This window comes from Hypoxylon trugodes (assembly GCF_022578975.1).
Source record: "Hypoxylon trugodes strain CBS 135444 unplaced genomic scaffold F4822scaffold_8, whole genome shotgun sequence".
Lineage (NCBI taxonomy): Eukaryota > Fungi > Ascomycota > Sordariomycetes > Xylariales > Hypoxylaceae > Hypoxylon > Hypoxylon trugodes.
Window position 1 is genome coordinate 2,235,294 of NW_026250023.1, and position 25,295 is coordinate 2,260,588.

Sequence of the window (25,295 nt, forward strand, 5' to 3'; positions counted from 1 at the left end):
TGGGCCAAGAGGCCACTATGAAGGGGTCGGACGTGGTCAAAGATACCTTTTAGTTTGTTAATATAATTATTATTATTAAATGGCTTCGTACACCGGCGACTCATAGGGTACCTGGCCAATGGTAAACACCTGACCATATCAGAGGCATAAAGAGTCTAGTCGTTTATCAAGTAATGATCAAAGGTTTATCTCTCCAACTATTAATTCCTTTCTAAAAGAAATGCCGACGGACGTCACAGTTCAACTGGAGTAAGCTGACGGGCGCCATTCAAGATACCCTTTTCGAAGATAATAAGTTATTACAATAGGCGCCTCATCATTCCAATACATATAGCTCAACCTTCCGCGACGCGTAATGCGAGAAATACGACAAGCCGGCCGACCGGAAAACCGCCTTAACAAATATGTGGGTGCATTTTAGTCCATTGCGAAACGTGGGGGAGAAGAAGCTCAGCTCCGTTGAGATAGCCCGAGGGATAAGAACCTTGGAAGTAACGAATTCTCCCTTGCACGACATGAGATCAAGGACACAATTCTAAGCAATCCGTTATGTATTACTACCCACATGCTTCAGAGTCCAATATTGACTTAAAATTCAATCCTAGACGGTCCCTGAAATCTGCCTTGAGGCATCATCACACTACCTTGTAGTTATCATATACTCCGGCCACCCTAGGAAAGAAAACTCCGGAATATCGCTATCTAACCACGTTCACTGAGGAGCTGACGTGTCGTTGAATGAACTCGGAGCTGCCAGAAATTCCGAGTGATGAGGTGGCAATATGGAGGTCCGAGATATATGATCGTACAAAGGCCTGTATCTGATCTATCATACAACATTCATATTTCAAAGCTTCACTGGTTCCTTCGAGTTTCTGGTCTTCTTAACCTTCTCCGTATGTTGCAGCGTCTTTTGGAGAATACGATCTAGCTTCGACTACATACCTTTAGTGGAAATCCATCATTCCACGAGGTTCATCTTACCCCTGAATGTGTGACTTCAACGTCGCCAAAGTCAAACTATAATCCTCATTACAATGCCTTCGCCGGCCAATCCCAATGAGCTCTCCACAAACACCCTTTTGTTATTCGGTTCACAAGCGCTATCTTATGATGAGGCTTATTTCGAACGAATCCGGTCCAATGTTACGTGCGACGGGAGCAATCGGTGGATAATTGATGTTGTTGATGACCTTTCCACCTACTGGCCAGAGCTCTGTGTGCAAATTCCAACTTTAAAGGCAATACAAGGAGAGAATTTGCTACGGCGGCTGTCACTCTGGTTGCAGAATGCCGATGTGGAAGATGAATGGACTTCTCGGCTTCCCAACATCATTCTCAGCCCACTGGTTGTTATTGGCCATCTGATCCAATATATTCAAAATTTCTCTACGCCTGGTGGGCAGCTCGAGTTTGATAGAAGCCCCTCGAAGGGATATCGACCAAACATAGAGACTCTTGGTATTTGCATCGGTATGCTAAGTGCGTTCGTTATCTCGACTAGCTCTACGCGGGCCCAATTTAGCCAAAATGGCACAGCCGCAATACGCCTAGCTATGGTGGTCGGTGCCCTCGTCGATGCACGAGATGCCGAAAGCCAGTCGATTTCCCTGTCAACAACGTGGAAGTCGGAGCAGCTTTCTTTGAAGCTCCACCAAGTGCTTGCCAATACCCCAGATGTAAGTTTTTCTGCTGACATGATTGCCTGTGTATCTAATCAGTGTTAATTGTTTTTTTAGAGCTATGTTTCAGTTACATATGACGAGAATCGAGCTACAGTTACGACTTCTGAGAGCACCGCGCCTGCTCTCAAAAGACAACTTGGCGAAGTCGGAATTAGTACAACCGAGATCGGGTTACATGGGCGTTTTCACACTACATTGTATGGCGACGACTTAGCTGCTCTCCTTCATTTTTGTGGGAACCACTCTGGCTTTAGGCTCCCTAACGCTTCAAAACTTGTCATACCTACCCGTTCAAACTCTACTGGACAGCTGATTACACAAGGATGGCTTCATGAGGTAGCTTTGCGAGATATCCTCGTAGAACGCTGCGAGTGGATTAAATGTTTCCAGATGGCGCAATCTACAATTTTGACGGCTGAGGGATCGCGAGCGGTGGTATTCGGGTCCGAGCGATGTATTCCACCATCAATACAACGTACGACAAATGCTCAAGTCTCCTATCTACAAGACGGAGATGAGAAGTATAGTCCCGAGTCGGGCGTCCGAGAAGACGATATTGCCGTAGTCGGCATGTCATGTAACGTGGCTGGCGCTCAAGATTTAGATCAATTTTGGAAAATTTTGATGGAAGGCAAGTCTCAGCATAGAGAGGTTTCGGACGAACGCTTCCCCTTTGAGACCGTCTTTCGGCCTGAATCCGACCCTAATAGAAAATGGTACGGCAACTTTATCGACGATTACGATATGTTCGATCATAAATTCTTTAAGAAGACTCCCCGAGAAGCAACTTCCATGGATCCTCAGCAGAGACTACTTTACCAGGCTGCATACCAAGCAGTTGCGCAATCTGGGTACTTCCAAAAACCTGCCGAGAATCTAGATACCCAAGTTGGGTGTTTCATAGGTCTCTGCGCGACGGATTACGAGAATAACGTAGCGCATCACCCACCTAACGCATTCTCAGCCACCGGAAACCTGCGATCATTTGTCGCCGGCAAGATCAGCCATTATTTTGGCTGGACAGGCCCCGGTCTCACGATTGACACGGCATGCTCAGCTTCGGCTGTGGCGATTCATCAAGCCTGCCGAGCGATTTTGACCGGCGAGTGCACTGCGGCGTTGGCTGGTGGTACGAATTTCATAAGTTCACCGTTATGGTTCCAGAACCTTGCGGGAGCATCGTTTTTGAGTCCAACTGGGCAATGCAAGCCATTCGACGCGAAGGCGGATGGTTATTGCAGAGGCGAAGCCATAGCAAGCGTTTTCCTCAAGAAAATGAGCCTAGCCATCGCCGACGGCGACCAAATCTTCGGCGCCATTTCTGCAACCGCCGTAATGCAGAATCAGAATTGCACACCAATATTCGTCCCTAATGCCCCAAGTTTGTCTGACCTCTTTAGGAACGTTCTCGACAAATCTGGATTAGATGCAAAGCAGGTGTCCTTTGTTGAAGCTCATGGTACGGGAACACCAGTGGGAGACCCAGCCGAATACGATAGTAGTGAGTCAACCCTAGATTTTACCACTCTTCACAGAGAGTTCACTCTCCCTTAATTTATTCGGACGCCCATGATGTATTTCGGATTAGCTAACTAATGACACTCCAGTTCGCCGAGTATTCGGTGGCCGTCCTGGACAGGCTCTCCAATTCGGGTCCGTCAAGGGTCTTTTAGGCCATACAGAAGGCAGTTCGGGGGTAGTCTCCCTTATTAAAGTCCTTCTTATGATAAATGAAGGATATATTCCGCCTCAACCCAGCCACTCGGTTATGAATCCAGGCATAGATGCGTCACCATCCGATAACATGGTAATCGCGAGCCAAGCGTTGCCTTGGCAAACGGACTTCAGGGCAGCCCTGATCAACAACTATGGGGCGTCGGGCTCCAATGCTTCACTCATAGTTCAGCAAGCACCACTTCTTCGGTCGACGACCTCGACAGAACCATCCACGACGCCAATGAAGGCTCCATTTTATATATCGGGCTTTGACGATAGGTCGATTCAAGCTTATATCACTAGGCTACGCCGGTTCCTCAATGCGCGGGCGGCGGCCGGGGCCAATATTGAGCTAGAAGATCTTTCTTTTAACTTAGCTAGGCAATCGAATTGGTCGCTCGAGACTGCCCTTATTTTTAGTTGCCAGTCAATGGGTGAACTTAATGAGAGGTTGGCCGCCTTTGAATCCGAAGGTAGTAGCCAGACCATCAAGACCCCTGCCCCGAGACCAACCATTTTATGTTTTGGCGGTCAGGTGTCTACATTCGTCGGATTAGATCGCCAATTGTATGAGAAAGTTAAGGTCCTTCGCAACTATCTTGATAAATGCGACTCTATTTGTCAATCAATTGGCGCCGGTAGTATATACCCCGGGATTTTCCAACGCGAGCCCGTCGAAGATGTCGCAAAGCTACAACCCATGCTTTTTGCTATGCAATATGCTTGTGCTATGAGCTGGATCGAGTGTGGTGTCACTCCTGCTACAATTATAGGTCATTCATTCGGAGAACTGACGGCTCTCTGTGTAGCGGGCATCTTGAACCTCAAAGATGCTCTGACGATGATCTTTGGGCGATCAAAACTCATTCGAGACCTTTGGGGCCCAGAGTCAGGGGCCATGATGGCAGTTGAAAATGACCGCGAAATTGTCGAAGGGCTATTAGTAGAAAGCGACTCAGACGCCACCATTGCTTGTTTCAATGGGCCGCGGAGCTTCACATTAGCTGGGTCGGTTGCTTCCATTGACGCACTTGCCGAATATATTTCCAGCCATCAGGCTTATTCTTCAATGAAGTACAAAAAGCTCAATGTCACAAATGCTTTCCACTCCACTCTCGTTGACCGCTTGAAACCCGAGTTGGAGAAGGTCGGCCGGGGCTTGAATTTCAAGGAACCAAAGATCGCACTAGAAAGGGCGACTGAATCCGCCAATAATGAGAGGTTAACGTCGGCTTATGCAGCGGACCATATGAGGAACCCAGTATACTTTGACCATGCGGTTCAGAGGCTTTCGAAAAAGTACCCTGAAGCGATCTGGCTTGAAGCTGGCTTCAATTCGACAATCACCGTGATGGCAAGTAGAGCGCTGAACATGCCGAAAACCTCATATTTCCAGCCAGTCAACGTAACCAGTGGTCAGGGCCTATCACAGCTCACGGATATTACGACAGGTCTTTGGAAAGCTGGTCTGCGCACTGCCTTCTGGGCACACTCCAAGTCCCAAACGCACCAATACGCTCCTATCCTCTTACCCCCTTACCAATTCGATAAACAACGGCACTGGCTTGAATTCAAGTCGCCGCCGAGGCTTGGGATAAGTGATTCGGCTCCTGTAGACCGAACGAACCCAGAGGAGGACCTTCCGACGACATTGTTCTCGTTTGTAGGGTACAGAGAAAATTCTCAGGATTACCCTCGCTTCCGTATCAACACAATGATTGACCTATACACTAATCTGGTATCTCAACACGTCATTGCCAGGACTGCGCCCATCTGCCCCGCAACGGTTCAGGTTGATATGGCCATTGAGGCAATCATGACTGTCCAGCCCGAGCTTCGCAACGAGAACTTACACCCTCAGGTCTGTAACGTCACTAACCAATCCCCAATTTGTATCAACCCATCCCGCTCAGTATTCCTGAACTACACGCGCATCGCGAGTAGTAAACACATATGGAATTTTGAGATCGTTAGCAATGACCAAAAGTCTCCAGGGGAGACGACACATGTCACCGGGGAAGTCCGATTCTACCCTCCCGACGACCCCCAATATTGCCTCGAGTTCAACCGATATGAGCGGCTTGTAAACCACCAGCGATGTCGCCAGGTTCTTGATTGTGATGACTCAGACGATGTCATTCAAGGTCGCGCCATTTACAGGATTTTCGCAGACGTAGTAGATTACGGCCCAGCTTTCACTATGCTCCAGAAAATTGTCGGAAGAGGGAATGAATCCGCCGGTCGGGTGGTCAAAAAGCATTCCGGGGAGACATGGCTTGATGCCCACCTCGGCGATTGCTTTAGTCAAGTTGGTGGAATGTGGGTCAATTGTATCGCGAATGAAACTCCAGCGGATATGTACATCGCCAACGGTTTTGAGCAGTGGATGAGGTCACCAAAGGTGGTCAAACACGGAGATAGCCCCTACGGAGACCAACAAGAGTGGCATGTTTTGGCTCATCATAACCGGGTCCCGTCAGGTAACGCTTACATGACCGATATCTTCGTATTCAATGCAAGCACTGGAGGCCTTGTGGAGGTAATACTCGGTATCAATTATGCGAAGGTGGCACATGCATCCATGGGCAGACTCCTTACAAGGCTTACCCCTGGATTATCTCCCGCGCGGACGCAGGCAACAGAACCAACCGGCATATCTCACGACGTTCAAACCTCTTCTGGCGCCGATGATTCTGGGCCTCACTCGGCCACGGAAGCTCCAAAGCGGGGTAGCGGTCATGGAAAGTCAGTTCTGCTAAGCAAGCTTAAAGCTGTATTGGCCGACATAACAGGTCTTGAGCCAGCAGAGATCGCGGACGACGCCGACTTGGTCAACGTTGGAATTGACTCATTGATGGGTATGGAGATGGCTCGTGAAGTTGAGACAATGTTCAGCTGCACCTTAGACCAAGATGAACTCATGACTGTCCTGACCCTACCGGACCTTCTCAAATGCCTCCAAGGGGCACTAGGAGAATCGGGTGATGACGAGTCCGACACTACAGCGGATCAAACATCCGGCGAAAATAGCGGGAGCTCAAACGACACGCCCCTATCTAGTAATGCCACGTCAGTTCATGCTTGGGACGATTCTCATACCTCAAAGGTGGAAAATGACAGCCGGAAAGAGACACCTGTGAATATGCCAGCATCCATTGTACTCGATGCTTTCCGTGAGTCAAAATTGCGGACAGACCAGCTCACTGAGGAGTGGCGAATTTCGGGCTACCTCAGCAATATCTACCCACAGCAGAGCAAACTTTGTGTTCAGCTAACGGTCGAAGCATTCAAGGAGTTGGGCTCTGATATAGCAGCGGCGCGGGCAGGACAAGAATTGCAGCGCATCCCATTTGTACCCCAGCATAATCACCTCCAGATGTATCTGTACCAAATGCTAGAGGAGACCCGTATCGTCGATCTTGACGGGGATAAAATTACCCGTACTGCCTTCCCTCTGCCTTCCAAGACAAGCGATGCAATCCTCCAGGATCTGGTGCGTAATTACCCCGACCACGCCTACGCTAGTCAGTTGGCCCATTGGACGGGGAAGAACTTCGCTGGGGTTCTATCCGGGAAGGCTGATGGCATTAAACTGATATTTGGTCAAGGGAAAGGGCGCGAGCTTGTCGCTGGTCTTTATGGAGATTCTTTTCTGAACAGACTGTCATACCAACAGATGATAGATTTCCTTGACCGACTCGTCACAAAACTCTCGGGGCTTGGTGAAGGTGGTACCCTTCGAATCTTGGAAATGGGAGCAGGTACTGGAGGCACAACCAAAGTGAGAACCCAAATACATACCCACATTCAGAGGTGCATAAACTAACAAGAGTATAGTGGTTGGTGCCTATGTTGGCAAAACTAGGGCTCCCGATTGAGTACATATTCACGGACCTGTCTCCTTCGCTCGTAGCTATGGCCAGGAAAGAGTACAAGCAATACCCGTTCATGAAATTCTTCGCTCATGATATCGAGAACCCGCCACCAGACGGCTACTTCGGCACTCAACACATTGTCATCGCCAGTAATGCGGTACATGCGACTCATTCGCTGGCAGGGTCCACTGAGAATATGCGTAAATTCTTGCGACAGGACGGATTCATCATGATGACCGAAATGACGATGACGCTTTACTGGGTAGATATGATATTTGGTATCCTCGAGGGCTGGTGGTTATTTAACGACGGCCGAACCCACGCAATTTCAAGCGAAAGTCGATGGGAACGAGACCTTCATTCCGTTGGGTATGGTCACGTTGATTGGAGCGATGGTCAGTCTCCTGAAGTACGCATCCAGAAGGTCATCATCGCTCTCGCATCCGGGCCACAGTTTGATCGTCTACCTGCAGCTTCTTCAACTCCAGGTGGTATTTCAAGCATTAGCCTCGAGCCACGTAGGTTGGCAGTGGAGGGCTATGTGAAGAGATTTTCACAGGAATTCCGAATCCCCAAGTACTCCGGTAGCTTGACACAGATCTCGGGGAATTCGAGAAATATTCTCGTAACAGGGGCAACCGGCAGCCTAGGCTGTCATCTAATTGCGCATCTCGCTAGCTTGCCCACAGTCCAAACGGTGTACTGCCTTAACCGACGGAACAAGCTGGACCCAGATGTACGCCAAATCGAAGCCCTTAAAACCAAGAAGATCAATCTCGACGCGTCGTCGCTCTCTAAGCTCAAAGTCTTCCAGACCGACACCGCAAAACCGTTGCTTGGATTGCCGCAAGACACTTATGAAACCATTGTGGGATCCGTGACACATATCATTCACAACGCTTGGCCTATGAACGGGAAAATGGTAGTCAAAGGTTTTGAACCGCAGTTCGAGGTCATGCGCAATCTTGTCAATCTCGCAGCGGAAGCGTCGGCGCGACGGTCGGTCGGATTAAAGGTCTCTTTCCAGCTGATCTCGTCAATCGCGACGGTGGGGCATTATCCACTTCATAAGAACAATCCGAACATCCCTGAGGAGCGTATGGAGATTGAATCGGTATTGCCCAACGGCTACGGCGATGCTAAGTACGTCTGTGAGCGAATCCTGGATGAAACCCTGCATACTCAGCCAGATCTGTTCCGACCTATGACTGTTAGGCTTGCTCAAGTTGCTGGATCATCAATCAGTGGATACTGGAACCAATTGGAGCACTTCCCATTTCTTGTAAAGTCCGCCCAGACACTGCGAGCTCTACCGAACTTTCACGGCCCTCTATCGTGGACCCCCGTGGATGCCATGGCCGGAACTTTAGCAGATTTGCTCCTAATGGAGGACCAACCGCATCCATTCTACCATATCGACAACCCTGTTAGACAGCCGTGGCAAGAGATGTTACCCGTTCTCGCCGAGGGTCTAGGAATCCCGGAGTCTAGAATCATACCTTTCAAGGACTGGATACAATTAGTGCGGGGTTTCCCAGGATCGACCGAATTGGACAATCCGGCTGCGATGTTGGTTGACTTCTTTGACCAAGATTTCGAACGCATGTCTTGTGGTGGCGTTCTGTTGGGAACTAAGAAGACCCTGGAACATTCGGCTACACTCCGAGGGGTTGGTCCTGTAGGAACGGATGTTGTACACAAATACATACGAGCCTGGAAGGAAGATGGTTTTTTGCGATAATTACCCAAGAGGTAGTAAGGATAGACGCTGGATATAGATAGATTTGATTGATTTAGACTTGGAATAGAGGTGTGCATTGGAATCGCGTTGAGATCAGTGACTAAAAGAGATCAATTTCATTTCTCAGCGCCAGGATACACGGTGCCTAGAATTTAGGGTCTTGCTGCTTTAACCCGGCTCGCCCCGGATTACAAACATACTGTTAAAGCAGCAAGCAACGTGCATTTACCGGCTTTAATGTGTTCGCCGAATAGTTACATCCGTGCAACCAACAATTACTTGATGATCTTAAGAAGAAGTAAATGAGTATTTCTAATGGTATATTAGATAGCTTGAGAATGTAGTTTAAAATGAAGTCGTTTTGTATATGGCACTTCATACCATAGCAGCACATGTTCGCCAACTCTCACGTCCTCTGTCAGTGCTCAGAGCAGCCACCACAATGTCGACCAATCATGTCCTTCTACTTGGCGGTAGTGGAAAAGTAGCTCGGCTGTTAACTCCGATGCTCCTTCACCAGTCGTGGGACGTTACTAGCATTATTTATAACCCAGACCAAATCGCAGATTTGAAACAACTTGGTGTTAATCAGAACGGCAAATTAAACGTTCTTGTCCGCAGCCTCGAAGATATAAAGAATGAGACAGATGCTAAGCGTCTAATTGATGAAATTAAGCCTAGTTATGTGGTCTGGAGTGCCGGTGCTGGAGGAAAGGGAGCACCAGAACGGGTACGAGCAGAAGCTTCCCCAGTATCCCCCACTATTTGACGAATGCTGACGATCGGGCATCGTATCCTTACAGACCGAAGCAATCGATCGCGATGCCGCGATTCACTGTATTCGCGCCTCCATAGCATCACCGTACATTACGAAATTTGTCATGATATCTTTCAATGGATGCCGTTATGAGAAGCCACCTTGGATAGACGAGACACACTGGCAGGAATATCTCAAGGTGACGCGAAATCATTACCAGCGATACTACGAAGCGAAGCTGCCAGCGGATGAAGTATTATATGTGGAAGGAAAGAAACGGAAGGACTTTGCAGGAATCTGCCTTCGTCCCGGTCGGCTCTCCATGGAACCCGTTGGTAAAGTAAGTCTCGGGAAATTTCCACGGGTAGAAGGGTATACCAGCCGTGCATCCCTTGCATATACTGCAGCGCTATTGCTCGATTCGCACAACAAGAATTGCTGGTTGGACATACTAGACGGCGACGAGGATCCGGAAGCGGCCGTAAAGAGATGCATCGAGGAAGAAGTGGATTGCGCTGAAGGAGAATATTTCTACTGAATATCGAGAACAGTCATCGATTCAAATCGACACGCAACAGTAATTCACAATATAGTAAAGACATACGATAAGACGTATATTATCATGTGCGGCTATGTCGCGACTGGTTTCCATCGTCGTCTTTTTGTATGGAAAGGAACCTTGGAAATGAGGGGGATGCGCACGTTTCACTCATCCAAAAAAAAAAAAAAAAAATCAGACTTTCGCCCTTCAGGGGTACTTCGTGGGCAACGCAATACCATATGCGAACACATTATCTGGGTCCCACACTTTCTTCAAAGCAGCCAAGCGAGGCAATTTCTCTGACCCGTATATTTGTTCAAGAGACTCATCTCCGTATGCATAATTAACGTAGACCGACAAGTCAGGGTAGCCGGAAGTCGCCACGAAGTCGTTGCGAATTTCACGGCCAAGTGCGCCCGTTACATTATGAAAGTAGCTATTATTTTGGCCTGACCAAACAAATTGTATAATCCTTTGGCTAAGATGTCAGCAGCTCGCTCATGGAATCGCGCCTTCTTAGGGAATAATGAAAGCAAATAGGAAGAAGCGCATATCAGGGTTACGTACATGCTGCCCAGAGCTTGTCGCCATGGGTATGCCGTCGCGTCGCTTGGTGCCGCAGACATTGCTTGATTAGGGAAAATCTCAAGGTCGATAGCATCCGGATAATCATCGAAGAAACTCGCCATTTTCTTGAACACACTCGTATAAGTCGACGCCGAGAGGTTTTGGACGTTAGCTGAATAGTAGCGACGGACTAAGCCACTTTCGCAGTTAATTCCATCCATTGTAAACTCGGCAACATATACGAGCTCATTCCATGGTACGTTTGGGGCGACATGGCCGTCATTACTTACGGATTTCAAGCCCCGCCTCATACACGGCATCCAAAAAGTCTCTGTGGCGAGTTCCGCCGCCTACTGTCAAAGTCCCTAAAGCAATATCGACTTTCACAGAATCAAACTGACTCAGGTCGATAGCGAGGCCATTTTGGAGATCCCCAAAGGTAGTTATATAACCGTGTCGACTACCCGTGGCTAGAAACGGAATATTGTTCGCCCTCACTATTTTGACCTGCATTTTGATACTTAGCATGGCGGGTTCTATCGGAGCCCGTGATTGACTTACGCTCTGTATCACATCTGCCTCGTCGCCAGGACTAATAGCGGCCAAGTAGGTCGGTGGACCAGATACGGTGTATCGCCTGGTGGCGTTGATGAAGCTCTAGCTATCTAGGAACGAGATGGTTGTATTAGCCGCCCAGTTATTACCCTTCGTGAGTAAGGTCCTGAGGTTAACGGTGTAAAGTAGACTAGCATAGGTAGGGGGGCAGAGCCAGAAACAGAACCACCCAAAGGCAGTAGATCTCTCGTAGAAGTTCATGCTGACTTCTCAATCGAATGAGTGGTATTCTTGTATAAGATGTAGCTAAGCGTCGGCGTGTCCTACCGGACTATTAATTTGAAAGCAGCTACGAATTCTTCTCCAGGTCCTTATATACCCTTTTCCAAACTTGTCCGCGGGAGCTATTCGGCCTATTCAAACCTATCCAAGACTCGGCGTACACTTGTTCTGGCCGCTTTAAAAGGGCTAAAATACAACATGTACCGCGACTAAGTGGCTTTACGGCACATGGACAGGAGGGGGGAGACACTAGGTCCCAGACGGGATGCTTTTACTCTCTGTCGAAACCAGAACTACCGTCCATGGATTTTACTAGATTATGTCGAATACAGTCACGTCTCTACCGCTTACTCAGTACCTAGGGCCGCTAGTAGGTAGGTACTAAAACAGTAGCCGTCGACATTCGAGGGTATGATATGTCCATCTGGCTGCTTTGTATTTTCGTGCAACACAGCGAGTACACTCGTATTCCTGCATCGTCGAATCCCTATTACCAATAGACCAACTTTAAGACGGGAAGTTGACCTTAGTGACAGCGCAGCCATCGTAACGGGCCCCAATATCAACATCGGCTAAGGACATGCTGGCCCAATTGACAACTTCTAGATTCAGTTATCATCCTAGGTGCGCATAACGAATAAAAAGGAGAAGTGAGTTGGGAACCTAAAGCCAGGAGAATGAAATTTTAGAGCTAAATGTACTGCCTACCTAAGGTACCTAGGTAGACACGCTCGCGATAATACCGAGAAACGAGACATTGTGATTTTTCATATCGAGTGTTCATTTCACGGCAGGGGGATTCAATCCACATACAGGCTACTGTGAGATTGTCCTAGTAACCTATCTCTTAATGGCACTTTCAACAATCTTATTCGCCTCGGGTTCAGAGTAATCACAAATTCAATCTATACCATGCTGAATCGTTATTGTGCCGCTTGGTGCAGCGGCCTGGACTAGATTGTCACAAGATCAACCATAAAGGGGGGATAGTAACTCTGTTGTTGCGCGAGACACAAATAATTGCTATGGAGGCCTTCGTATGCATGCACTAATAACCTTTGCCCGGTTAGTTCATTTCTGCTTATCTCTAGGGTTAAGCCCTCTCCTATGGCAGTAAAAGTCCCCCGACAACAATAAGGGCAGTTCCCAAAACCTTTCATGGTGATTTTTCCATACTAACATATTTTCAGTAGGGAAGAAATGTAGACAATATCAAGATAATCTTACCATATAGTTAGCACTTTCGTTGTTGCTTATTTTTGCTATTTGGTTTCAACTTATTGGCCGCCCAACTGTCGTCGGATCCCACAAATCACGGTGATATGACCATTATATGTGACTGTTAGCGAGCTGCTGACTGTGAGCAATGTAGTCTAGCGCTAATTGTATATATTTCCTAGGGTACCTAGGTAAGCAGCCTCCCCAAATGGGCTCACGAGCGAGTTCTAATTCGCTAGGGCAGAAGGCATCTTTCAGGGGCTTAACGGCAGAAAACCCAGCTTTTCCACATATTTCTACAGAGAGAAAGATCGACGTCCTCGCTGTTTTTAAAATTGGGGTAGTTGTCACTTCTCTTCGTGCGGATTCGCCCGATTCCACATAGGTCTGTTTTCTGTGGCGCTACGGTACGGCATTACTGTACTATGGCCTCGCATATTCTACGTAATGGACCTCCGGACCAATTCTTCCAGGAAGAAAATATCGACTTCTGCTAGCAAAGATTCAATCGACATGCTCCTGGGCTCAAAATCGATATTATTGTCAAGTGTAATCAGGAGGTTGAGTTAGTATTTGTTTGTATGGCCACGCGCAAATACTCTTATGAATGGCTATGTGCAGCTTCGAAAGCCAGGTGCCACATTCCTTGCGTATTCCTCCCAGGTAGTCAAGTGATCTTCGACTAATTTGGCCGTCGTATCTAACGGTTCTCCCCCATAGTATCCGAACGTTTCCAGCAATTTCATATTTTCATAGAGCTCCGTGATAATGCAATCCGGCGTGCCTTTGGCTTCCAAATAATCTCGAAACATCTGCTCGGACATTTGGAAATAGCGAGCCGTTTTTCCTGCCTCGGGAAACACTCGTTTGAACCCCTCCAAAACCTCTGCCGCAGTTATGTATGCCGTGGCACCCAAAAACCGGTTTCCGGGCAGAGCATCTCGATTATGTACGATTGCTTTTATGTATTTACCTGTATCTGCGGGGTGGAACACGGGAACGATGGCGTTCGGCGCAACTGGGAATGCGAGGGCAAAATTGTTGTCTGGAGGTACCTGCTTGAGGAATCCATCTTCTGAGCCAATGTTTGACATATAAACCCAGCGAGAAAGAAAGTCGCAGGCATACCTGATTCTCGTATGTACCCCGCCACAGTGGCTTTACTGTCAAAATGATACACATTTGGCAGCTCACCTCCGGAAACTGTGGGTATTAGTCTAGGCCCGCAAGTTGTCGCGATTCAGAAGACTCACGTTCTTTAATGTTTAGAAGGGAACTCCAAATGTAGTGTTGAACGCCCGCTTCCTATTTAATAATGGATTTATCAGATAGTTCATTTTACCATTAATAAATAAAGATATCGGTACCTTTGCGGCATCAGCCAGATTTCGGCCCTGCTGAATCTCAACGTCGGCAGAGGCCCGCTCCCAATAATTCGTCACACCAAAAGCCGCATAAGAGCCTTTCATAGCACTAACGAGACTCGCTTTATCGTCGAGATCAGCCTTCGTTATGAATTAATACAATAATATGATTCTCTAGTTTGACGCAAAGAGGACTTACGAAGACGACTTCGACGCCTGCACTCGCAAGCTTCTTAGCAGAGTCTTTCGAAGTATCACGGGTTGCTGCACGAACAACCCATTCATCGCGCAGTTTAGGATCACTTTGGAATGTATCAACAACCCCGCCACCTTGCGCACCTGTGGCGCCGAATACAGTGATAATCTTCTTTGCCGACATTGAATATATCTAACTATGATTTAGACTCTTAAGAAAGCTGAACCGGGGCTGACTAGGAATAACTCCCCTGCCCGTTCAAGATAGCATCTCTACTTTTATCCCTTTTCCATTTAGGCATCATCGGCACGCTGTCTAGGAGTTTCCGATGTGTTTCCCACTACGTTTTCTCACCGGTCACCGTATGAAGATCCCAAGTTTCTTTTGCCCTGACCGAAGCAGACAAGCTGCATAGGAATATCGGCCGTACGAAAATACTTAGCCAATGACGGGATAAGTCCGATACCAATTTCCCGATTACTCTATACTCTCGTAATCTCTGAAGCGCTCGCTCAAGAATTAACTTATCACCGAGCCCAAGCGTAGAAGTCAAGTGATTGTCTTCGAGAACCTTGTTAACTCCTGTTTGCTTGACGATACCACGCTGAGAAATACTTGCGATGCCGATTTTAGATCGGTACTAATCGGTGTCGCGTTTTTTCTAAAATCCGGGGCTGGAAGCAAGAAAAGGGATGTCGCCCGTTATCAAACGCGGATTAATAAGTCGTATTATAAATGCTAATGGGTTAAGCTCGTCGCATTTAAAACACTTCCCCACGTCCGCTCCGGACTTCTTTCTGTCCGTTCAACATCCTAACTTGCCAATATGTCGAAACCCCTTATTTCTAATCCTACGATCCCCTTGGACTCACTTATACTCGTTACGGGAGCCAATGGACTGATTGCATCAACTATTGCAGACCAGCTCTTGTTCGCTGGGTACCGAGTTCGAGGTACTGTTCGGAACAGAGCTAAGAATGCGTGGCTTGCGTCTGTGCTCACAGCTCGGCATGGCTCCGACCGCTTCGAGCTAGTTGAGATACCAGATTTGACAGTAACCGGCGTGTGGACTCCGGTCGTTAAAGGAGTTGCTGGTATCGCACATGTTCTCGGAGCATTGGATGGAGCCGCCAAAGATAGCGACAAAGCGATAGAGGCGGAATTGCCATGGCATATTGCTCTCCTCGAAGCCGCTACCTCGGAGCCGAACATGAAATCATTCGCTTTGACAAGTTCAGCTTGGGCGGCGTGGACTCCTGATGCAAGTGTAAAGAGTGTGTTGACTAAGTGGACATGGAATGACTCCGCCGTCCAGTTGGCGAGAAGTGACGCAACTCCACAGCAGAAAGGCTTCGCACCGTGGATGGCACAAAAGACCCTCTACGAACAGAAGCTATGGGAATGGGTTCGAAAAAACCAAGATAGAATACCATTCACGTTCAATAGTATTCTACTAGACACTGTCATAGGCCATTGCTTGCATCCAAAGGAACAAGGTATTCCGTCCAGTACGGGTATGGTTGGCTGGGCATACGAAAAGTCCCACTTGGATTTCTTAGGCGGGATGCAACCTCAATGGTATATTGACACTATTGACACCGCTTTGCTCTATGTGGCGGCCTTGACCACTCCTGGTGTCAATGGGGAACGGCTTTATGGCTTCGGTGCCCGCTATAGTTGGTCAGTATCTCCCGATCCCTGCGATGATTAGTTTTTCTAGTAATGCGTTCCTCGATTCAATACTAAATTTTCGGCAACTAAATTCAATTTTTATAGGCCCAAAGTCACGGAAATCTTGAAGAATCTGTATCCCGAGAAAGACATTACGATAATGGAGTATAACGGCTGGGACCAGACTAAAATTCCGAACCAGAGGGCTGAAGAACTACTGCGCGGGGTAAAAGGAGCTGGGTGGACTAGTCTTGAAGAAAGTGTCCAGGCGGCAGCCAAATGTTTAGGTATATAAAAAGCAACACGTATCAACCTTAGTATTTGAGGTTAGGTGTCGGGGTGTCTAGGTAGCTAGACCATTTGTACCTAGGTAGGTATCATTATGTACACCAGATTGTCACGAGGATCTCAGTCGGCAAACTAATTAACAGGTGATTGCTCATTTTTCTGAAATTTTAGGTATATACGTACAATAACCAGCCAGCAGCGAGGTCCCTATGAATCAGCGGGCTTATAACCCACTAGGTACGCCCACATCTATGGTATGCATGAGCGGCTCGGGAATCCTACTCGTGTAACCACCCATTACGTTAGGTTACCTACCTGCTGCCTACATGTACTTAGATGGCCCTCTGCAGTTTTAGTCCCAGGTTTCATGACATCTATTATCGAAGTAATCATCTCATTAATCCAAATTACCGAATACACACTCAACTTCGTAGATCTTATACTCCAAGCCAAGTATCTTACGTGATTTAGGATTATCCCATACGATGGTAAGCAACAGCCTAGGTATAAGTCCTGAATGCGTTTGCTGGAGATATTGGGCGAGTCAAGCACTATGTCTTCTACAGCCATAGAAGATAACCTTGGCCCCAGGTCTTTGGGATAGATGAACCGGACTTCATGGTCTTTCTTCTCGGACAGTATTGTTATGGTAACACGGTACCTAGCGGAATATTAATTGTGGCTTCAGAAGTTTTGGCATTCGGGCTCACTGCTGCGTGAGAAGCGAGTCTGGAATATGCGATACGATGTAGCCGCTATGTAATCATTTAGTTGGGCACAATAAGGCGGAACTAGGCGGCCTATAGGGACTTACTAGTCAGAAAAAAACATGAGGGCGTCCATTGTGGCGTGCCTAATTACCGCTTATCTAGGTATCCAAGGTAGGCGGTAAAGGATTGAGATGGCGGCAAGCCTCATTTAGTAGACCGAAAGAGTATTTAGAAATCTCATGGCTCGATGGCCTCAGTGTCTAACCTGTTGAACATGATCACTGAAACTCCGAATCTAATACTCCATGGAGGGCGAATATCCCCAGCTTTGGTCGCTTCAAACTAATTTCTAGATTGAAGATATTGAATTCATTAAGGATTATAGTAGGTACTTACGTCACTTCACGATACACATAATTTCGGAGTTGATCCGGGCGGTTAATCGTGTAAATACTTCTCAGTTGTTAGGTCAACACCACCTCCCTACTATCGCCAAAAGAAGAAAAATGAATAGGAATAGTCCGCTCATACTGTGCAGAGCTGGTTTGGGCGACCCTACCAAGTTTTCCCATCCTTGTACGGTTCTGACTGGATTGCCGCCATAGGTCAAATATGGCATAGACTCGAACGGGTGGCTAGCTGATTCTCAGTAGCGACATAGAGAACCACCCAATTCCAGTGTTGATCCCCGGAGAATTGTGCTTACGTTTGATAACTCCTCGCGGTGTAGGCGCAGTCCTCCGAGAGACATGTTTCATAAGTACATTTAATCATAGCAATCCCGTAAGTAGAAAAGTCGTCAAAAATCGATCTGGCGGCACATCGGTGGAGCCCTCCCTTTTCGGCTTCTCTCTTGTGGGTTTTATCATACTGAGAGATTGAAGATGCGGGATTCTGCAGATTCTACCCGAGTCACAATAGGGAGCTTTTGAATCACAATGGAGTGGGCTCCAAGATCTCCCGACCCTACAGGTCTGACTAACTCCAATAGAATGGAATTGCAGGCACTACCTAGTGATAAGGTTAAAACGGCTTACTCTATTGCAAACAAACACTCGACCTCCTATCCCGTTTCATAAGGAATATATTCTTGTCTGCGATTGAGATTTGACTTTGTAACTGCTATAAGTAGATATATACCTAGGTAGCTAATAAACAATCTTCTTAAAGTATATCCAGAGTGTCAACTCATAGGATAGAGAGAAGCAATTCGATAGAAGACCCCAACTCATCGTAGCACACCCATCGGGTGTCACCTCTAGTAGCCATGGTTTCACTCGACGCGATCCGAGCCTCTAATGAACGAATCCGTACTGAGTTACCCACCGGTCTCGTTGCCGTTTTTGTTGGTGCTACCAATGGCATAGGAGAGACAAGTCTAAAGCAATTCGTCAAACACACGAAGCGGCCCCGCGTCTACTTTATCGGCAGGTCCGACAAGGCTGCCAAGCGCATTAAGACGGAGCTCAAATCTTTGAATCCGGATGGCGACTATCACTTCCTCAAGTATCAAGTTAGTCTGCTTCGGAACGTCGACCAAGCTTGTCGCGACATCAAAAGCAAAGAGCGAACTATCAATTTGCTGTTCATTAGTGCAGGACCCTTGGCTACCGGTACCCGTAAGTTTGATGTCCATGATTTGATACGGGTTCTTCTATCTGGACTGATTAAAACCCAGAAACCAAAGAAGGCCTTCACCTCTTCCACCAAGCTCAGGGCCACTTCGCATCAATGATCACACTCGCACTCGAAGCTCACCATATAAAGACGTTTCTATTACATCATCGCTCAACTGAATGCATCGTGTAAATGAAACACTCTTCATAACTACACACCTACACACCCATCTACCCCTTCTATTCACCCCTAAAACGCCATGCTACGTGCGAAAAGGAGCGAATATCGAACAATGAACATTGGTCATCTCATACAAGTGCTATACAAGCCGCCTCCGTATCTGTAGTAGTAGGTACCTTATGCAACGCTTCTATCCAACCATGCTACATTATCGCTTAGGCACCTTCTAGGTCCTTTTCTCCAATAAGAATTACATAACCCCCTAGCATAATCATACTTTTCGAACTTTCTATAATCCTAAAGCATCAAGCCTTAGGCTTTTTATCTCGGTTTTTGGTGCGCGGGCCGGGACATATGCGATTATCATAGCTATATCTTGACTCGAAGTAGCCCCTCAGATCCAACGTAAAGGCTCTCTCGGCATCTCCTTAAGCTCTTAAAAATCTACACCGCTATTCAAACACATTCCCACGCTACTGGAACGTGCCCCTAATCTTGGCATATAGGTCGGTATCGAAGAAATTGTAATCCGCATCGAGTTCGCAGAATTCGTGCTGCCTGAGCAGGCGTTCAGCCGTCGGACGATCCCTAGGGTCACTGCGCTCTCGTTAGTAAACCAAAACAATAACACCAAATTCTAAATACATAGAGGGAAGAAACACGTACACTGTAAAGCAGTCCAGCATGAACCCTAGGGCGTACGGACTAATTGCCTCGCGCACATCATCCGCGATCGGGGGTATCTCTCCGTTCGCGATCTTGTAGATGGCACCGACAGCCTCTTCCTTACTCCAAGGTCGCCTTCCAGCAAACATCTCCAAAACGACACATCCCAAACTCCAGATATCGACTTTGGCGCTATATCCTTCACCCTGGGATCGGATAACTTCAGGCGCCATCCAGAACACCGAACCTTGCATGGAATTAGTCTTATCGTTGCCGTAGATATTATCTGTCTTCTTGCTAATTCCAAAGTCGGAAATCTTGCACGTTCCATCCACGTCTAGCAGGATATTGTCGGCCTTCAAATCTCGATGTAGGATGCCCTCGCGATGTAGATATGCAAGACCCGATAGTGTCTGTCGCGTCAACGAGCTGACAACCGGCTCTTCGAACTTTCCATGCTTGCGCAAGCAGGATCCGATACTACCACCGGAGATATACTCTAAAAAGATGCTGATGCTCGTCTCTTTCCTTTCGCAACCGAGGTACTGTACAATATTGACGTGATCTAGATTCTGCATAGTGTCAATTTCCTGGTCTAAGGCCTTAAGTAGTTCCTTCATCTTGTTCTTGTCTCCAGCTGCTGCTTTTGGGTTAACTTCAACTTCCTTGACCGCCAAGAATTCACCAGTCGTAGCGTTCATTCCGAGGTATACACGTCCGTACGTTCCTTTACCGATAAGCTCACCCTTGAACCATCGGAAAGTAGTCTGTCGCTTTGGAAGTATATCCTGAGGGATCTGTGGAACAATCATCGAACCACGTTCTGGGCGGATTTGCACGACATTGGCGCCGAACATCTTCGTACTCTTGCGTCGCTGGACCATAGATGAAGCACCCGCGCCGCTGGTCGTAGACGTGGTGAAACGTTTGTTAGCTTCGTGGGCACCACGTGCTACCTCTCGAATGGACTTCATTCGACCAAGGCCACTCGACCGCTGAACATTACGCGTCGCAACCGAGGCGATTGAGGGTGGGCGCTCTAGTGCTTTCAGTGTGGATTCATCAGAACCGAGCGTGTCGCTCTCGTTGTAAGTTGACGATCTTGTAGTGTTACTTGTAGTAGCAGGTGTTAGAGGGCCGATGCCCAAGGTAGCATGAGCTTTCGCATTATTCGGAAGGGGTGGAATGTCCTCGTGCTCGTTTATAGGTGATACGGGAATATCATTTTCGTCAAGGACAGGCTGGTCAAGGTCAAGCTCGGGGAAGAAGGCGTCAAGGTTGCTGAGCAAAGCCTCTGGGGGTGGACGGTTGGCCCAAACACCACGGTCAATGAACGATTTTCGGCGGTTGAGTTTGCTATCATCTGACTGCCATTGCTCTGAACCTGGGGTCGCTGGCGTGCGACGGTAAGAATCGCGACCACTCCGTATACTTCCTTCATCATCCTCCAAGTCGGGTGTATTAGAAGCTCCAGGCGAAGAATTAAAGGACACCGATAAACTCTTCTTAGACCTCGATGTCTTAACTCTTAGGTTCGGTTTCTTATCTTCGTTCGATTCCGAGTCACTGTCTAAGATACTTGTCTCGTTGCGACTCGGTTGTTTGCGTACCGTTTTCTTGGACGGTAGTCTGCCTCTCATCGGGATAGCGAATAGGCCATCATCGGAATCGTCGTCTCCGGAGCCGTCGTCCACCGGTTTAGCCGACGGTGCCGGCTTGGAAAATTGTACATCGGTCTCGGTAAAGTCCACATCGGGTCCGTGGGATTTCGGACGGGGTTTCGGGGTAGTTTCTGGTCCGGCGGTAGGTCCTGGCGCCGGCGGGTGTGTGGTACTCGGGCTGAGGTCGCCAGGTGACGGTGCTCGTCGTGCTGTTTCACGCATTTTAGTAATCGGTTCCTGCTGAGAAGTTTTTCCCCGGTTGCCGAGGAGTGGGGTGCCCCCGGGCGAATAATCTGGAACGACGAATGGTATATCGCCGCGGCCCCAAGTCAGGGAACCGGGCGAACCAGACCTCGATCTAGAGTTACTACGACCCGAGGCGGTGATGCCAAAATCAACGCTTGCCATTGCTCCCTTACCTCTTTGTTCCACCAAGTCCCCCCCTGCTGCAGGTGCCGAAGTATTTCGGCTAGGTGATACTGGACGTTGTTGCGATGTTGGGGCTGATGGTCGACCCAATCGGCCCCAGGCGCTTCCCATATTCACCAGAGCCCCAAGAGCTGATCCTGCCGGTGGAGAAGGGGGGCCAAGAGGGGGTCCACCGGAGCGTCTCTGGTGCGTATCTTGATTTGATTCACCTGTTGAAGTGGCGGGCCGCCTGGGGCTAGGGTGTCCGTCTAGACTGCCTTGCGACAGCCGCATATTATGGCCCGTCTTCCTACTTAACGAATTTGCCTTAATTAACGTGGCTGTCTCGACGCCTGGGGGCGCGGGTGCTTTCCTCTGAGGGAAGAGTATATCTGGTTTCTTTTCCTCGAATGGAGAGTGGCGCGGATGATCGAAGTCTACATTCCTGCCAACAATTCCGGTTTGAGGTGAGTTTTCGCTCGGGGAAGATTCTTTGATAGCTTGTCGGCGCTTGGCAAGATAAGCTGCTTGCTGCTTCTCGACTTCGGCTCGGTATTCGCTGGCTTTCGCGGCCAATTCGGCTTCGTTTGGCTGGGAACCTGCGGAAAGGGTATTGGTTCTGGACGTGGGGGGCGAAGAACTTGACCTGGTACGACCATTCAGGTGAGCATAGGCGTCCTCATTCAAATTTGAACCCGGAGCTAGATAACCCGGGGTGAGTGCTGCCGGAACATTGCGATTGGTATCGGATGGCGCTCCTAGCCTAATGAAAAACTTTAGGGAACCGTGCGCGTCGCCCTTATTACGTTTATGAATCCATAAACTTTGATCTTCTAGCGCTTCATCGTGCGCGCCACGTCCTAATTCAGTTAAGAAGATTTCGAATGCCCTCGGATCGGTAAGTCCCAAATGCATACAGATATTAGCACGTAAATCAGCGGCAGTATCGCAGTCGGTGACGTCGCAAAGTCGAAAATTCCATCCGTCCAACGTGATAAGGATATACACCCTAGGTACGTTTTTGTTGCGCCTGAATGACGGGGCCGAATCCTGAACTGCTTCTGGTGGCGGGGTTCCAAAACGAGGTTTCAGCAAATTAGGGCTGGTAGGTGACTCCCCATCTTCAGGGGAAGGAAACGAATCATCCTCCTTTTGCTTTTTATTCCTTTTCAAGAAACCCAAGAAGCTTTTGTTGTCTCTCGCAGAAGATGGCTCGGCCGAAGCAGGTCGGTTATCATTCGAGTCTGAACGTTTTCCTTCGGTATTGAATCGTCGATCGCTGCGACTAGCATGGATCATGTCTCCAATCCCGCTCATACCATTCCTTAAAAGTTGGCCGGCCTCGGGGGGCACGCCGGAGCCATATATCGCTGCATTGGAGGAAACGGACTCGGTGCTATTACGGCTCTTATGGTGGAACCTAGACGGGGATAAGCTCCCGGACGAAGGCTGGGGTAGAAACGCAGTAGATAATTTCGGACTCGATCCTGGGCTGTCACTTCGCAGCGCAGCCCGGTAATTGCTATCTCCGTGTTCACTAAGACTCGGGCTTAGCTTACGGCTACTATCGATATCAATATTCTTTAATATGGCACGATGATTTGAGTCAGAGCTCATCGTGCTGCTGAGTGTAGGCATAGTTGTAGCTCGTGATTGAGAAAATCCTCTAGAGCTAGAGCCTAATTTTATAGGGGTATTTGGCGATTCTGCGTCGGTACCCGCGCTCTGATTATAAGTACCAGTAAGAGATTCTTTGCTAGCATGCGAAGGCAACGTCTTCGTACTATCGACCGGTTTTCCAGTCACTATACTTCGTATAAGCCGGCGCATTCGCTTGCCTTCCTCCCTTTCTCGGGGTTGGTCCCATGGAGTATTGTTATTGACACACTCCTGTGCTAATCGCGGATACACGAGCTGATGCATCATACCGAAATTGCCTCGGCCGCCCTTCTGACTACCAAGTTCGAGAAACTGTGCTCCATGAATGTTGAGGTTCTTAAACGTCTCTTGCCATTCCTTGGAGAAGTGATTCGCGGCTAACCATAGTAATACATGATCCAGGGGCCATTTAGCTGCTATTTCGGTAGGGATTTCGGTAAACCCAGTTGTCGCATTCGACGAAGTGGATGCCATGCGACTATTAATCGCACCGGCATACAGAAATCCGCGACTGCTATCGTCGGTCAATGTAGAGTTCATAGTACTCGTACCGCTCGTGTGAGCAGATGTACCCCAAGAGCTCTGAGTTGTCGTTGGCTGCGTTGACACATCTTCCGGGAAGAAACCAGGTATTCCAACGCCCTCTCCATATGTATCCCCTCCCGGTATATACGTCGCAGACACCATCGCCTCATTCGAATCATTTCCAGGCCTGTATGTACCCATGAGTTCGCTCGTCTGCGGCGGGGGAGGGGGTATCGTTGAAAGAGTGCCATTGGAGGCTTGGGAGTGGAGCTTCGGATTATATGCTGGTACGGGACCGCCAGCGGGCGGAGGTGGGATTGTAAATCCAGGCTGGCCATTGTACGGGCGTCCCCAAGTCGCCTGCCATGGAGGCTGCGGCCCTAGAGCGCTATTCGGTGGCGGCCCGGGTGGTGGTGGTAGGACAACACCACCGGTCGCTGACGGCGCACTCGGGTATCGTGGCGGCGGGGGTGGGATATTGAGCATTGTATTAAGTTGTCCAGGCTGACCGGCTACGGGTGGCGACATAGGCGGAGGCGGGGGGACCTGAAACGGCCGCGCCTGGTTCTGTTGAGCGTTTGGATACATCGTAGATATGTGAGATGGGACGGCACGGCATCGGTCGCTTGAGGAGGATGTATCGTCTACGAACAAACGATCGGACTCGAAGAGGAAGCGCAAAAGCGATTACGGCCGAAGGGCCCAACAAAAATGCTAAATAATAAAAGATCGAAAACAATAGTCAAATAACAACAATGCCAACGAAACACAAGTCACGAGCGACCGTGACAATGAATTAGGTAGGCTATAGGACGATAAGGAGGATCGTCGAGCGACAGCCAAGACGGCGGCTGCACTAGCCGGGCGAGGTCACACGTTTTTCGACAACTCGTCTCGAAAGCGACAATCGGTCGGAGAGTAACACGGCCAACCCAACGAATTGATTCATCCACTAGTGTTTGGCGAACGAACGAACAAGCGAGCGAACGAAGGGGTAAGCAGAATATACCTTAGCCAAGGAGAAATTCTGCGAGGAAGGGCCCCCGGTCACGATTTGGGTAAGGCGGCGATAAAAACAACGGCGAGCACCATGGCTAGTTAATTGGTATTATAGAATTCGATTATAGTAGTATAATAGTAAGGCTTAGCAAGTGTAAAGAAAAAACTCTTTGACTTCGTAACCGTCGTCGTCATTAACAGGCGGGCTATGTTGATATCGTGAGGAAATTGTTTGTTGCTGCCGTTTAGAAAAGGAAAAAAAAAAAAGATTAATAACGGAAGGTTGTTCTCGATTTGTTTGTGTCAAGGGTTATTCCAACGTTTGTTTTGCGTTGGTGGTCCTACGGAGTCATGTACATTGTAGATTGCAGAGAGAACCTTCCTAAAGTCTGGGCAATTCTTACTGCCTTTCTG

At 48.3% G+C, this 25,295-nt stretch overlaps 7 protein-coding genes across 7 annotated transcripts; 4 read left to right on the forward strand and 3 right to left on the reverse strand.

The window, feature by feature from the left end:
- Window positions 1–1,037: 1,037 nt before the first annotated feature.
- Window positions 1,038–9,184, forward strand: F4822DRAFT_445692 (putative polyketide synthase; the record flags this gene model as incomplete). Its single annotated transcript, XM_051463409.1, has 4 exons — window positions 1,038–1,679; window positions 1,740–3,186; window positions 3,293–7,182; window positions 7,239–9,184. The coding sequence occupies 4 exons, from the start codon at window positions 1,038–1,040 to the stop codon at window positions 9,015–9,017; spliced, it is 7,758 nt and encodes a 2,585-aa protein (XP_051311578.1). The 3' UTR covers window positions 9,018–9,184.
- An 86-nt stretch (window positions 9,185–9,270) lies between these two features.
- On the forward strand, window positions 9,271–11,054 carry F4822DRAFT_414210 (NAD(P)-binding protein). The gene is made up of 2 exons (XM_051459115.1): window positions 9,271–9,747; window positions 9,821–11,054. The coding sequence occupies exons 1-2, from the start codon at window positions 9,385–9,387 to the stop codon at window positions 10,310–10,312; spliced, it is 855 nt and encodes a 284-aa protein (XP_051311579.1). The 5' UTR covers window positions 9,271–9,384; the 3' UTR covers window positions 10,313–11,054.
- On the reverse strand, window positions 11,041–11,402 carry F4822DRAFT_414211 (uncharacterized protein; the record flags this gene model as incomplete). Its single annotated transcript, XM_051459116.1, has 1 exon — window positions 11,041–11,402. A coding segment is annotated over exon 1 (227 nt), but the record flags the coding sequence as incomplete, so codon positions are not given.
- A 1,610-nt stretch (window positions 11,403–13,012) lies between these two features.
- Window positions 13,013–14,680, reverse strand: F4822DRAFT_445694 (NmrA-like family-domain-containing protein; the record flags this gene model as incomplete). Its single annotated transcript, XM_051463410.1, has 5 exons — window positions 13,013–14,012; window positions 14,066–14,140; window positions 14,191–14,242; window positions 14,305–14,442; window positions 14,501–14,680. 5 exons carry the CDS (start codon window positions 14,678–14,680, stop codon window positions 13,549–13,551), a joined length of 909 nt encoding a protein of 302 aa, XP_051311581.1. The 3' UTR covers window positions 13,013–13,548.
- A 50-nt stretch (window positions 14,681–14,730) lies between these two features.
- On the forward strand, window positions 14,731–16,870 carry F4822DRAFT_414218 (NAD(P)-binding protein). Its single transcript, XM_051459117.1, has 2 exons — window positions 14,731–16,177; window positions 16,274–16,870. Exons 1-2 carry the CDS (start codon window positions 15,324–15,326, stop codon window positions 16,461–16,463), a joined length of 1,044 nt encoding a protein of 347 aa, XP_051311582.1. The 5' UTR covers window positions 14,731–15,323; the 3' UTR covers window positions 16,464–16,870.
- Window positions 16,871–18,433: 1,563 nt separating this feature from the next.
- Window positions 18,434–18,975, forward strand: F4822DRAFT_432668 (uncharacterized protein; the record flags this gene model as incomplete). The annotated part of the gene is made up of 2 exons (XM_051461694.1): window positions 18,434–18,785; window positions 18,845–18,975. 2 exons carry the CDS (start codon window positions 18,434–18,436, stop codon window positions 18,973–18,975), a joined length of 483 nt encoding a protein of 160 aa, XP_051311583.1.
- Window positions 18,976–19,436: 461 nt separating this feature from the next.
- F4822DRAFT_438326 (uncharacterized protein) lies at window positions 19,437–24,470 on the reverse strand (the record flags this gene model as incomplete). Its single annotated transcript, XM_051462503.1, has 2 exons — window positions 19,437–19,560; window positions 19,630–24,470. The coding sequence occupies 2 exons, from the start codon at window positions 24,468–24,470 to the stop codon at window positions 19,437–19,439; spliced, it is 4,965 nt and encodes a 1,654-aa protein (XP_051311584.1).
- Between the last annotated feature and the right edge of the window lie 825 nt (window positions 24,471–25,295).

Bases quoted from the DNA above. Each gene is read 5' to 3' on its own strand.
- F4822DRAFT_414210 (XM_051459115.1), top strand. From the start codon at position 9,385: ATGGCACTTCATACCATAGCAGCACATGTTCGCCAACTCTCACGTCCT. The intron at 9,748-9,820 runs GTACGAGCAGAA...GTATCCTTACAG, and splicing joins GAAAGGGAGCACCAGAACGG to ACCGAAGCAATCGATCGCGA.
- F4822DRAFT_414218 (XM_051459117.1), top strand. From the start codon at position 15,324: ATGTCGAAACCCCTTATTTCTAATCCTACGATCCCCTTGGACTCACTT. The intron at 16,178-16,273 runs GTCAGTATCTCC...CAATTTTTATAG, and splicing joins TTCGGTGCCCGCTATAGTTG to GCCCAAAGTCACGGAAATCT.